Raw genomic sequence first — 13,724 nt, 5'->3', positions numbered from 1 at the left:
GTGATTTCAGTGAAAGATGCATGAACTGAGCCATGTGAAATGACCGTGTTTCATTTTGTGCGGATTCACCCGTGAAGGGCTTTCATTCACTCCTGTGACTCTTCTCCATCTCCACCTGACCTTTGTGTCGTTTCCTCAAGTGAATGCGACTTTCATGGCGACAGTGGCAAGCAGTGTGAGTCACAGAGGGGGAAACTGAAATATCCTGGTTTTCCATCAGAGCGACACTTTCTTGTGTGCACAAATGCCGTTTGGTTTGGGGGAGAAAACAAAGGAAGATTTTGTTTTACTGCAAGTCCCTGAAAGCCTGATTTTCTGTCCGTTTCTCAAGGAGGAAAAATGTTCCTGCATTGCTCTGCAAGGCCAGGGAGAAGCAGGTTGAAAAGCACTACCTGTTCACCTTCAAATGGGCAATAGGAAAGCGCATTTGATCTTCCCCCTCTCTTTCTCTGCATCTCTCTTTCTCCTTTTAATATGAGTGTGTGGAAGAGCTCATTGAAGGAGAGGAACTGATAGGAATGGCTACGCTTGTGAGCAGGCACCATGCAAGCTTCCTTCACTTACCTCTTCCAGTGTACCTCAGTCCTGACCTTTAGCACCTCCTGCTGCTCTGCTTCAGGAGCCTCGCCTGAGAAGAGGCAAGAGACCTCCTATAATAGGGAGTATTCCGCCTAACGGCTGTATTGAAACACCACTCCAATGTTTGACCCAAACCTAGTTTAATCTCTTCTCTTCATAACAGTGCATCTATTAATGGGACCTTGACATCAAGGGGTATCTTTACCCTGGATTACCCTGGGACATATGAGAGCAGCCTACTGCCCTAAATATCAGTGAAAAAGCCCCCTTTAATGCCCAACATTACCCCCAAGGTAGAATGTATGATCTACTTTCCCTTCTCTAACTTATTTGATTCTCTAAGAACATCATGAGCTCTAGCATTTTAGATGAGCTCTTCTGTGCCATACACACAAGTCAGTCATTCTTAAATGCTTCCAAAGCCTGGAGAGAGTGCCACTTCATGGGATTAGATTTTACCTGCAACTGCTCTCCACATTTTTGCATAGGTAACTGCTATATAGGAAAGCCTCGTGTTTTCTGTTAGAATGTCCTACTGAGGCTGTGCATTGTGTTTCATCCCAACTCAGTGGTTGTGATAGTCTATAAAGGGGGGTGACATAAGCCACCAGAAAAAGAGACTTAGAAAGGCACATTACATACTCCCTCCCCTGCTCTCGGAGATGTGGTGGAGAAGATCCAGGTTTGTGAGTGCTCTCACAGCTCCTGCTCCCTAAGGTTGGTTCAGCAGAGATGGTCTGCTTGGTCTGTAGAGGAAGAAGGCAGAAAAAGAGAATTCAAAGGACCCACCAACTAGCCAGTCTTTGGAGGGTCAGACATTGAAGTCTGCATGGGGTTTGTGTGTACCCCTGGTTGAAGAGCTTCACAGGAATGGAGTAAGAGGAATTGATGAGTTAAAGGGAGATGGGATACTCTGGAATGCAAAGGTGGACAATAGCCAAGGTGAGAGGTTTTTTCATGAAAGTGGAATATAGAACATCTGCCCTGCATGGGGTTAGAGGGACATTTGCTGAGTGGCCAAAAGGAATAATGAAATCCCACCACCCTAGGCAACAAGGAGCTGAGAAAGGATGATAGATGGAAGAACTCTCTCTGCCACTGAAAGGCTGCTACTAAATAAATCTCCATCTTGTCACCACTAGATCTTCCTTCCACACCAGTGCTCCTCTTCCTCATCTATGGGCTCATCACATCTCATCTGCCTCACAGTGACAGTTCCTCTCTGACTTTGTATCTTGTCTTGGCTGTTCTGACTCTAGGTGCTAGTCAGTGGAGGAGGAGATAAGAGATGATGGGACATAGTACATTCAAGGCCCAAAAGACATAGTAATTCCATCGTTTGAGTGCAACTGCTTGCAATGCAAGGGTCTATCTGGAGGAGATGGTTTTATCATCATAATAGTATCTGCCCCAACTGTTGTCATTTCTGTATCTGTCCCTGTTTCTTTTTGGTTTACAGAAGGTATTGGTATGACTTTGTTGATGGCAGAGAACAAAAGATTCCCCAAAGTGCCATCTTTTGTTTATTTCTTTGCATCTGCTCTACCCTTTTCCATTTTTTAAAAAGACTGCGTTCTACTTCTCTGTATTTCCTGTCTTACATCCCTCACTTACCTTTTCTCCTACGTCCCCAAGGCCCGCACAGCTAGTCTCATAGTCCCTGTGGCCTGTGAGTCAGTTGCCAGAGTTTCTGTGGCCCCAAGTATTCATTTCCAGTGCCCATATTTCCTAAGGTAGGACTCATCTACCGGCTGATGCCCTTTCCTGCATGTCTATTCCTTGTATGACCTGAGGAGAATCTCCCATACACATCCTCTCCACACTGGACTAGAGCTTCAGTTCAAAAGAAACAATCCCCCTTGTTAAAATAAATTAAACTGGTTAATTTCTCTGCAGGGAAGAGGATAGGAGCTAACTTCCCTTTTAAAGGCTTTCCCTTTCAAGCTCTGGCCCCAACCATAATGTAGAGCCCGTCAAATATTTTGTGCCTTTAATTTGTTTTGATGGCATTTCTCAATATTCACCAGCAATAACCACTTAAAGCAGGCAACAGATTTTTGCTTTTTTTCTACTCCTTTTTAAAAATATTTTCTTTAGGTTTTTTTTTCTGTCTCCCATATGGTAAGTCCTGCCCTGCCTCCCTTTTCTGTGATCTCACCAGGTTGCTTTTTCCATTTGAGAAGGCTCAGAATAGTGATGTAGCCAACTGAATCTAAACTCTGACCTCTCCTGCCCTTCCCTCCCATCTCTGATGCATTAGCACTGATTGTGGGGAGTAAAATGCAGGTTTTAAAGGTGAAAGCTGTTCTCCAAGGCGAGCAAAATCAGCAGGACAGCTCTGGGGGGTGGGGGGTGGGGGAAGTGGTGTTGTTTGGGGCTATTTCTCACAGCCAGAGTCTCAGAACCTGACTTGGAGTTTGAAATGTTCAGGAATCTGTCTGTTAGATTTTTCAAAAGTGCCTATCACCATGTAAATTGTAGGGCCTTTAACCTACTTCCCCTCCATAAACTATTCCTTGGTTGCCTTCTGATCATTTTCCCGTGGATGTAACATACAAAAATATCAAAAGTTTATTCTTTAGTGGGTGTGACCATGTGTTGTATTTTTGTTCCATGAATGCTTGGGCAGCCAAGAGGTGAGTTGGTTGGCACACTGCCCTCAGGCACGCGGTTCCCTTTCATTCCTTTCTTGTGTGTTTCAGACCTGGAGGACTGTGACGAGGGCTGGACCAAGTTCCAGGGCCATTGTTACAAGCACTTTGAACAGAGAGAGACGTGGGTGGAAGCTGAGACCCGGTGCCGGGAACATCAGTCCCACCTGAGCAGTATCATCACTCCAGAAGAACAAGAGTTTGTAAACAGTGAGTGCTGGGGGTAATGGCCAGGATCTGAGAGTGGCTGGGCACAGATCAATCTGTCCATTTAGGGGTGGGGGTGGGTTGAGGTGGGGCGGAGCATGTGGGGAGCAGCCCACACCAGCCAACAGAAGGAGCCAAGGGGAGCCAGTCTCCCCCTACCCTCAGCACTGGTGCCACTGTGCCCCTGGCTACTAAGAGGAGGAAAGGCAGGGAAAAGCCCTGCTGGCTGCAGGAGACTCTGCAGGGCTGGTCCATGGGGCTGCCCAGAGCAGGATGGGTGGCAGCCCTGACTGTTCTGCCACCCACCTCTCCAGTCTGGGTAGAAATAGCAAGGCCTGGGAGTGAGCTGGGGTGGGAACAGCATCTTCCTTACACTGGAGCCAGTGAGACGGCCGCCCAGGTCAGGCAGCAGCTCCAGATAGCTCCAACCCAGAGCGGGAGTGGGTTTTGCCGCAGCGGCTAGGAGGGGGAGGCGCTGGAGGAGTCTGGACACTTCAGGAGAGGGGAGAGTACCTCTCCCATTTTTCCAGGGGCGGGGGAGCTGTGTTCCCTGCCCCCTGTGTTCAGAGACGAGAGCACACACCATGGATCCGGTTGGAGTGGGATCCTCAGGCAGCTGGGGTGGGGAGCAGGACCCTGTTCGACCAAGGTTCAGTCTAAGGGGATTAGGATAGGTGAAGCTTCTGCTGTGGTGCACAGCCTTGTCCGGGGTTCCTGGGAACATGCCTTCTGCTGACACCACCCGTTTTGTCCCTTTAAATGAATCTGAATGCCAGTCTGCAATTCCCTCACCCCCATTAGTGAGTTGGGGAGGCGTGGGGGCCTGCAGGCATGTGAAAAAAGTGGCCCAATTGGTCTTGTGTTGGGGCATCAAGATTAAACCATTCCCTTCGTGCTGTGGCCTCCCTCTCTGTGGCCTCGCTCTGAAGGGCTGGTGGACCGCAGAGGAAGAACGACCCTTCGCCCACATGAGGACTAACACCTCCAACCGTAGTAGCCGCATGGCAGCCGCTGGCCTGGGAACAGCAGACTGTCATGGGATGAATTTGGCAAACTGGAGCCACCTTTACAGTGACATTCCAGAGCATTGCCAGCTCAGACGCTCTCACTTCCTAACTGAAGGAGGTTTATCCACCTCACCTTTAACCAATCTGGCTTCTTCAATCAGAACTACCCCTTGTCGAGCAACCCTTGATGTGGTCCAGATATAGACCACATAGCTATGGTGTTCAGATCCTTGGCAGAGCCCTTTGGTGTCGCCTGGACTAGCGTGGGAGAGGTGAGTGCTGGAGGGACTCCCTTTCCCATTTCTTACCTGTCTCTCCCTGTCTTTCTTTTTCAGACTATGCCCAGGATTACCAGTGGATTGGACTCAGTGACAGGGCTATCGAACACGACTTCCGCTGGTCTGATGGAAATTCCCTCGTGAGTTGTGTGCAGGGGTAGGGGGGTCTTGTTTCTTCACTGAGAGTCATTTCAGGAAAGAACCGCCCGCTCCATGCAAGCTTTGACTTTTTGTGCTGTGTCAGGACATGAAGCTGCTGCCTGGGGACAGAACCCTAGAGCCATTGGTGTGAACAGTGGGACAAGCGCTGAATGGAGCCAGCCATAAGCTATTTTGGGGTCAGGAGGGACTGTCATTTTGTTCTCTGTTTGTACAGTGTCTAAAACAATGGGCTCATAGGCGCTACCACAATACAGATAATAAAAATACATGATTTCCATTGATGAGAGGGACAGACCCAGGAGGAAGAGAGAGAACCAGTCAGAAAAACAGAAGCAAGGGACAATGAATGAACAAAAGCAGAAGGAAAAGAGCCAAAAGGGAGAGAGAAGAAGCAAGGGGAAAGGGAGAGCTGAAGAGAACAAGGCAAGTGTCTTCATAACTTAGAGGAAGAGCTTCTTATCTCTTCACAGCAATATGAGAACTGGCGGCCCAACCAGCCCGACAACTTCTTTGCGGCAGGAGAAGATTGTGTAGTGATGATCTGGCATGAGCAAGGCGAGTGGAATGATGTCCCATGCAACTATCACCTCCCTTTCACATGCAAGAAAGGAACAGGTGAGTCCTGGCACTACTCGTTTCTGGGTTGGGGTGTTTGTCCAGGCTTAGGCTACAGCTATTAAACCGATAGCACGAGAGCAGCCAAACTTTGCCCTACCAAGGGTCCCACTGGCAACTTGCTAGGGTGCTAAGGGATATATGTAAGGTGGATCAAATAGAGCAGTTTGCAGATCCCTTCATCCTTAATTTGCACGGGCAGCCTACGAGATGACTCGTCCAAGAAAGCAATGTGGCTTCTGCTTCGATAAGATGCAGCATTCCAGGCTGGGATACGTACCCTCCACGGAGTTCACGGAGGCAACTGCAGGACTCAGTGGTCCACATTTGAGTCACCCCTTGACTCTAACAGGAATAAATACTGGCCATAAACCCAGGAAACTTCACTCATTTCTCATGAACCTTAACTTTTGCACAGCGACCTGTGTAAGAGATTAGTAGAGGAAATGAAGACAAATGCTATGTGGATTTGAAACAGCAAAGGGGATTTATGGAGGCAGAATTAGAATTTGGCCAGGACCCCAGTACGAACACACCTCAAGTCTTGGGAAAAAGTGCCCTGAAATCTTTAATAAACATTCATGGTCAGGACCTTGGCTTGATGCGTCATCCCAAGGATGGTACTTCCAGCAGCACCCACCCCCTAGCATTATGCTGGGCCACTAGACTCCATCCCTCCTACTGAGACACCCACCCACCTCTTCAGCACAGCACTGTCTAGAACTGCCTGCAGCATAGTACTCCCTAGCACTGCACTGTGGGGGTGAGTCAGTGCTGACCCAGAGCACCCACCACTGGGTCACTCTCACTGCTCTTTGCCACACCTGGGTCCTCCTGGAAGGTCTCGTATCCAAGCATTGATCCCATCCAGCCCTGGATCAAGCTGAAGAGGTGGTGTGAACCACGATTTGAGGGCTTCAGTAGCTCAGACATAGGTCAGGGGTTTGTTACAGGAGTGCGTGGATGAGATTCTGTGGCCTGCGTTGTGCAGGAGGTCAGACTAGACGATCATAATGGTCCCTTCTGACCTTAAAGTCTATGATTCTATGATTCTATGACTGCAGAGGGAGTGGATTAACAGGAAGCTTATGGAGGGTGGGAAGTGCCCTTCCATAGCTCCCAATCTTCCTGTGAAATAACCCCCAAACATTCCCACTTCAAGGCCCCAGGGGGGCTGTACCACTCCCATTTCCCCTACCATCAGCCCCCACAGCCCCTATTTGGAGACAGTTTTTGCCCCTCTTCCGAGCCAGCCAGTAAAGTCTAGTTTCCCCCAAGCCATCCGCTCCCATCCACCAGGCCCCCCAATGGCACAGAAACAACAAACGCCGTCCTGGCAGCAGCTTTCTCCTGCCTGACACTCATTGTGGTCCTGCCTTTCTGGAGGGGAGGGATGGAACCCTTTGGAACCTTGTTGCTAAGTTTCCCAGCCAGCCGCAGAATTTCAATATCCCCCGTGACGAAATTTCCAAGCCAGTGGTAACTGCAGCAGAATCTCAAAAGGAGGTTGGTTTGTAATTAACTGCCTTTTATTTAGTGCCTCCATCTAGAGCCCCCCAAACAAAGGAAACGATCCCTCCTTTGTTAACTGCCTCCGTAGCCCCCGAGTCTGGCTGACGGACGTGGCAATACAGCAAGTCAGGCCCGGGTGATGGCAGGCACTAAGCAACACTGGCATCAAGTGCTGGCATGTAATAGGTGCCAAACAAAGCTCCAGTGCAGAAGCCCCTTCCCTGTCTGGATCCAAGGCATCGGCAGGGAGATGGCCATGCTGTTTGCACTGCAGCCGGGTGCGCTCACCAGCCTTGCAGTGCAGAGGCCTCTGCCATCACTGCAGTGACTCAGACAGGCTGATGCTTTATCTGTGTTTCACAAGTAATGTACATTCAGGGTCCCAGCCACTCAGGCTCAGCACAGAGCAGCTCATACTTCAGCCCATGCAGCGCAGGAGCAGTGAACAGCACACTAGCCATTCAGCCAATTCCTGGTGGGGTGGGAAATGATCCCTGTATATGCAGCTGCCCCTTTCCACCCCAGAAGTGGCTGCATTTCAGTGGTTAGTGAAGCAGTCCTTGTATGTACAGCCTGTAAAGCACTTTGGGATCCTTTGGGACAAACTGCACAAGGGAAACAGAGTTGATTGGTTATTATTCCAGGGACTGTATGTGAATGTGGCCAGCTCCCCTTGAGCAGCATGGTTAGACCCAAGCTGCTTGGTTTGCGGCTCTCATTGGCCGATTGCCTAGCAGGCACACACTGAGCTGCCAGTTGCTCACTGTCTTGCTTGTCTTTGTCAGTTGCCTGTGGGGACCCTCCTGTGGTAGAGAACGCCAGGACCTTTGGAAGGAAGAAGGACCGATATGAAATAAACTCCATGGTACGGTACCAGTGCAACCAGGGCTACATACAACGCCACGTGCCTACGATTCGGTGCCAGCCCAATGGCCACTGGGAGGAACCACGGATAGGCTGCATAGATCGTACGTATTGTTCCTCCTTCCTACTCTATGCACCATGGCCCCTGCAGGCCTCTGAGACTCCAGGCTGGCACTCAGCCAGGGCCAAGCTGTAGGAGTCCATGGGCTGATTCCTGGAAACAATCCACACGATACAGTGTGGGGGGGCGGGGACTTGAATTCAAGAGTTCAGCCCCCAGAGGGGGCTAGAGAGCTGTCGAGGCAACCCAACCAGGGAGAGCAGCGGCTTTGCCTGACACACACCCCAGCCTCCCTGGCTGTTCCAGGTGTAGGACTGATGGCTTCTGGAGGGAGCTGCCTCCATTTCTGTCTAGGTGGAGCAACTTGAGGGACATGGAGCAGGTGGGTGAGATGGGTGAGAGCCAAAGTGCAGGAGCAAGAGAGATACTTATGGCTCCCAGACAGGGGTGTCCTCCATCCACTACCTCGCCCACAGAAGAAACAGGTTTGCTGCCATTCAGGCCAGTAGGAAGGGACGCTTTCCCTCCCTGTGCCAGAGTCAAGATTGTTCTTTGTCTCAGTTAAAGCTCGTGTGTTACCAGGATTATTGGATCTGAGATCTCCCGGATGAGTCTGGACCACGGGGATCAGCTGGAGACGCAGCCTTGACTCTTCTGAGTCAGTGGAGCTGCCAATAGCCTGAAAGCTTCTGCCCAGTCAAAACGCCCCACTCCCTGATGCGCTGGCTCCTCTGAGCCCAGGGCTCATCACGGATGTTGAGGAAAATGGGGGACAGCTCATGGGGAGGGGAGGAGAAGCAGCTAAAATGGATCTACCTGGGCTCCCAAGGAGGGAGAAATTTGCACTTCAGGGCCGGGGGGAGGGGGAAGAAGCTTATATGGTTTATTTTGGCAATATCCACAACTGAGCTAAAGGCACTGAGGGAAGGAGTGAGGAATGGGTGCATGGTGGGGGCTCCCCTTAAAGGAGAGCTCTCTGAGACTCAGCTTAGCCTGTCTACCCAGCCCTTGTTCTCTGCATCCCACTCCCGCAGTGAGGCTCTGAACAGAAGCAGGAAACATAAAACATCAAGGAAGGGTTAGCCCAAGAGCTATGCAACCATGGGTTAAATTGGAATTATCCCCCTTTTACAGATGGGAAGACTGAGGCACAGGCAGGGGAAGGGATTTGCCCAATGCCACACAGTGTAGCAGTGCTACAGCTGTGGACAGACCCCAGAGCCCCTGCCTCCCTAAACAAAATGTTTGGGTGCATTATGGATGCTTGAGAGGGGCGGTCTCCTTCCTTGCTGGGCCATTGGTCTGAGCTGGTCTGGCTGCCTCTATGTGCGTCTGCCCACAAGGAGGGGGAAGAAATACAGACCATATCGGACGGACAGCGGCGGAGTTGTCTCTGAACAGGATGCTTTTGAACAGGCTCCCAGGAGGCACCTGACTCGCTTTAAATTCAGTGTTTGCGGGGGGGACAGGGGCCGTCACAAAGTGCCCTGAAAACGCCCCACTGATTCCTCAGGTCCCAGAGCACCAGAGGCAAGAGAAGGCCTGATTGTCTGGTGGCGAGCGGGCTGGCGCCGGGGCACGCGCTGCCCGAATGGCCGGAGGCAGAGCTTGCACAGCAGCCCCTGCAGTGTTTTTCCAGGGAACGAGAGGCCTGGGGTGAGCCAGCTAAGGACAAGCAGGGGCTCTGTAACTTTCTCCCAGTAACAAGGTGCCTTTTCTTCTCCTCCTCTTCCCGCAGCCTCCATCTACAAACGCAGACTACACAAGAGGAGCCCAAGGAATCGGTCGAGAACCAATGGCAGAGCCGCACAGACACCCACCCGTTAGAGAGGGAAGCGAGAGATTTTTACGGAAATTATATTAGCAGAGGCAGTTTCTTCTTCTTGATGTTGTTGTTGCTTTTTTGTCATATAAGGAAAAAAAATATATTAAAGAAAAAACCCCACCTTTGTGTATATATATAAAAAAACAAACCAACCTCAGTGCACCAAAGCAAAGGGAATTAGATTCCAGCGTTTTGACTAGCCGTCCAGTTCCGAATACCTTCGTGCCTTCGGGGAAGGGGTGGGAGGGTTGCAGAGGGCGGGTGGGGGGGTTAAGTTAAATAATAAAGAAGATTATTTTTTCCTGATTTTATCCACGAACAATGTAATTATTTCTGTTATTTAATGGCTGGGGTGGACGCCACCTTTGTTTTATTTTAAAGAATCCTGCAGTACGGCAGGGGGTGGTGCGGTGGGGCAGTCAATAGCTGTGAAGTGTTGCTGAATGTATGAGAGGGGCATGTAAAGTGGGGGAATGGAAGGGCTAGAGTGAGATGGAGGGACGAGGCGGGAGGGAAGCCTCTTGGTTTTGGCCCCTCCCCTCTCTCCCACCGCTGGTTCCCGGACGCCGAGTCTCCCCGTCCCCAGGCCGCATGGCGAAGCAGCTCCCATCCTGTGATGGCGCGCTCTTTCTGGGGGACCGTGCAGGGCACCAGGGTTCCCTGCACCTATTTATATTTTTGAAACATGATGATGATAATGATGAGAAATGATAATAAAGAGAGAAAAATTGGAATAGTCTTTTTTTGGGGGTGGGAGGGGTAATTTAAATGCCTTAGCCAAAGTCTCCAGGATGCTGGTAGGAGCCTGTGTGTGCGTATCCTGAATTGCGCTTTTGCTCATGACGAGGGGCGGGGAGACCCAGCCTGGGAGGGGAGCTTTGGGGTTTTGTTTTTGTAAAAAGCAAAAAAAAAAAACCAAAAAACAAAAAAAAAAATCCTTTTTTTGTTATAAGTCTTGTGCCTAAAATGAGAACCTGACACACGGCAGTGCCTGCTGCTGTCAGCGCTATTGTGAAACCTGGACAATAAAACCGGTTGTATTTTATTCTTCCTGTTACCTGGTGAACTGCGTGTAGGCAGCTGTGTGGTTGTGTGCCACTGTACGTTTGTGCGTGTGTGCTTGTCAAATGTCTGTGGTGCGAGTCGAGCAGCCCCTCTGTGCCCTACCTACACAGGCTGGGAGTCAGCTCGAGCCGCAGCTTCAGAGCCTGGCTCTTTAGCTCACGCTGTAGAGGCTGGTGCTTTTAGCTCTAAAGTCCCCCCCCCCCCCCCCAGTTCGATACCCTGATGCTGGCCATGATGGCCTCCATCACACGGGCACCCGGGTGTCTGTCTGTGGGAACACTTTGTGTGCATGTGGATGCGTGTTAGCCGGGCAGAGCAGTGTGCACACCGGGGTCCCCTCCCCAGGCAAATGTGTATATGAGTGGAAGCAACAAATGTGCCTTAAAAACCCAAGCAAAAGGTGCCTTCCTGTACAGGCCGGGCAGTGTGCTTGTTAGGGGGAACGCAGATGGGCCTCCCATAAGCCTTTGAGCCCAAATGGACTGTGATGAAGTTTCCTGTTGTTGCTGCTTCTCCAAACCTCTCTGGTCTCCCCTGAAGCAGGAGCGTTTATCAGGCTTAGGGCAGCGAGGTCTAGGATGCAGCACTGCAGGGAAGAGGGTTTCTCCCTTTCAGAAGCCCTCCCCTGAATGTCCCATCCCAGCCTTGGAGCCGCATCTGCTGCTGTAGCTCGTTATAGCCGTGGGGTCTCTGGCTTGGGAAGGGAGTTCAGTGCTGGGGACCGGTGCTCCATGGACAGGTGTGGAGAGTGGGGCCTGTCTTTATCCAGGCAATGGGAAATCACACTACTCCTCCACACACATGCTGCTCCCTGCAGTGGGGGAGCTCTTGGAGGTACTAACTCCTCTCTCTATTAGCGAACTGTGCAGGGAGCAGCCTTCTTGTTGGGGGCAGCAGCCGAGGTCTCGGTATCCCCCATCTTCAGCCAGACTCACCACTGCAGGTAGGAATCTGGGGGCAAAACCTACATCCTCAGGGCACAGCAGCTGCAGCAGATGAGTTAAAGAGGCCCCACCCCAGCTGCATGGCATAGCCAGTCACAGCTATCGCTTCCCTCTCCCCAACACAGCACAGCATCTCTCTAGTGGAGACCACTCCCCTCCCCACATGCCATTGCACAGACCCCATTTTTCCTCCCATATGCAATCAGCCAGCCTCTCTTCTTCCCTCTCCTCCCATTCATGATCCTGCAGGCTTCCCCTCCACTCACTTGGGTTACCCCCCGGGGTACATACCGAATACCCCTGTGGGAGCCACAGCTGCTGCTCCCATGGAAAATTAACAGTAGCAAAGTATTCAATGCACTTCTAGCTTCTTTTACTACAAGGCGGAGACACATGCCCAGCCAGCTCTCTGCCAGCCACCAGCACATCATCAGTAGGCCATTGTTTGGGAGGCCCTGGTCACGCGCTCCCCCGACTGCAGTGTCTGAGACCGGCCCAGCCATACCAATCTCCTATCATGAAGACGTTCCCCCATTAACCTTTAAAGATGATTCAGCAGCCTATCAAGCTCAGCAATGCTCAGCATTTCCTGTCTGGCCTGGGCGATTCATTAGCCCTAATTAGAGAAACAATTGACGAGACTGCAAATATGAGAAGCCCAGTTCCTAGACCTGTGCTGCTGATCTCATATCCAGAGCGCCAGGACCTTTGGGAGCTCACAGCTGAGACAAACTCTGACACATTTCACCAGGAGACAGAGGGTTGCTGGGGTAAGTCCAGGGAGCTGCAGCCCATAATAGAAATGGCATTTTAAGGCCATGGGAAGGCACCTAACTTACCGATATAGGGAAGCACCAGTACTGTGTTGAGTAATTTGTTTGGAAAATCTCCTGGTTGTTTAAAAACTCGAAACCATCGGGAAAGCGGACACTGATCTGCTGCCAGGAGAGTTATGGGCCACTGGCAGACAATGCAGTTCAGAGATGAGCGGGCTTCCAACTTCCCCCCACTTCATCCCCAGGGAACACCCCTCCATCCTGCCCTCACAGCTACTCCAGCCCAGGGCTCCCCCCATCCCCCATACACAACTGCTGATGCGCCTCCACCCGGATCTGCAGCCTTCCACCCTGCTCTTCTGCTCCTGCCTTTCCCCACAACCTGCCGAGGAACCTTAACTCTGCCTTCCCACGGCTCCAGTTCTGCTACTTCTCCCCCCAGTTCTGAAGAGGCTCCTCAGTTCTGCCCTAATCCCCACCCTGCCCCCCGGGCCTGCTAAGCCATACAGCTTTGTTCATAGACCGCTCCGCTGATGCCCTTCGGTTCTTATCTCCAACACCTCCTGTTCTTCCAAGTCCTGGGTGCCCCACTTTGAGCCTAGTACCCCGAGTGCATTCCCTTTCTAAAATCCTTCGCAGAGTGGTGCCCCCAGAGCTGCTGCTGCTGGCTGGGGAGAACACCGCAGAATTTGTCCTACCACCCAGGACACAGTTTCAGACCTCTGGGGCTTTCTCCAAAGCTTTATTTGAAGAGGTCCAGGAGAATACATCTTTTCACAACAAAACGCACAAAGACCGAGCCCCTGGGATTCAAGTGGTGCCTGGGAGAGGGGCCGGTGGAGAACAAGGCGGGCAAACCGGAGAGTTCCACCCAGTACACACACAGTACCACCTTTCAGTGCCCTTGGAAACCGCTAACCTCAGACTGGAGTCTCAGAGAATCGAAACACAGCCAGATCCTGCAAGGAGGGGAAGGGAGAGAAAGAAGGGACTGGGGGGGGGGGGAGAGGGAGTCTCCTGGGACACACGAGGCCTGAGCTGTGTTAGCTCTGGGCCTCTATGCTTAGAATTATGCCTAATATCTCTGACCTCATCTGCGCTTCATTGGGAGGGGAAGGGGAAGGACTCTGAGGGCAGGGGAAGGGTGTTGGTGAGTTTGTGAGTCACTTGTGTGTGGT

General features: G+C 51.4%; 1 protein-coding gene across 3 annotated transcripts in view; it reads left to right on the top strand.

Annotated features, from left to right (window-relative positions):
• The window catches only part of ACAN (aggrecan), a 75,490-nt gene extending 65,590 nt beyond the window's left edge, over positions 1-9,900 (top strand). For all 3 annotated transcript variants that reach the window (XM_074966479.1, XM_074966482.1, XM_074966481.1), the window contains 5 exons: positions 3,282-3,440; positions 4,780-4,862; positions 5,355-5,499; positions 7,797-7,979; positions 9,675-9,900. In XM_074966479.1, the coding sequence (XP_074822580.1) occupies positions 3,282-3,440; positions 4,780-4,862; positions 5,355-5,499; positions 7,797-7,979; positions 9,675-9,763 (659 nt within the window). In that variant the 3' untranslated portion in view covers positions 9,764-9,900. The remainder of the gene's footprint in view (positions 1-3,281; positions 3,441-4,779; positions 4,863-5,354; positions 5,500-7,796; positions 7,980-9,674) is intronic.
• The last annotated feature ends 3,824 nt before the right edge of the window (positions 9,901-13,724 follow it).

This window comes from Natator depressus, chromosome 10, assembly GCF_965152275.1.
Source record: "Natator depressus isolate rNatDep1 chromosome 10, rNatDep2.hap1, whole genome shotgun sequence".
Lineage (NCBI taxonomy): Eukaryota > Metazoa > Chordata > Testudines > Cheloniidae > Natator > Natator depressus.
Note: the sequence above shows the minus strand (reverse complement) of the source record. Positions and strands in the feature narration are given on the sequence as shown.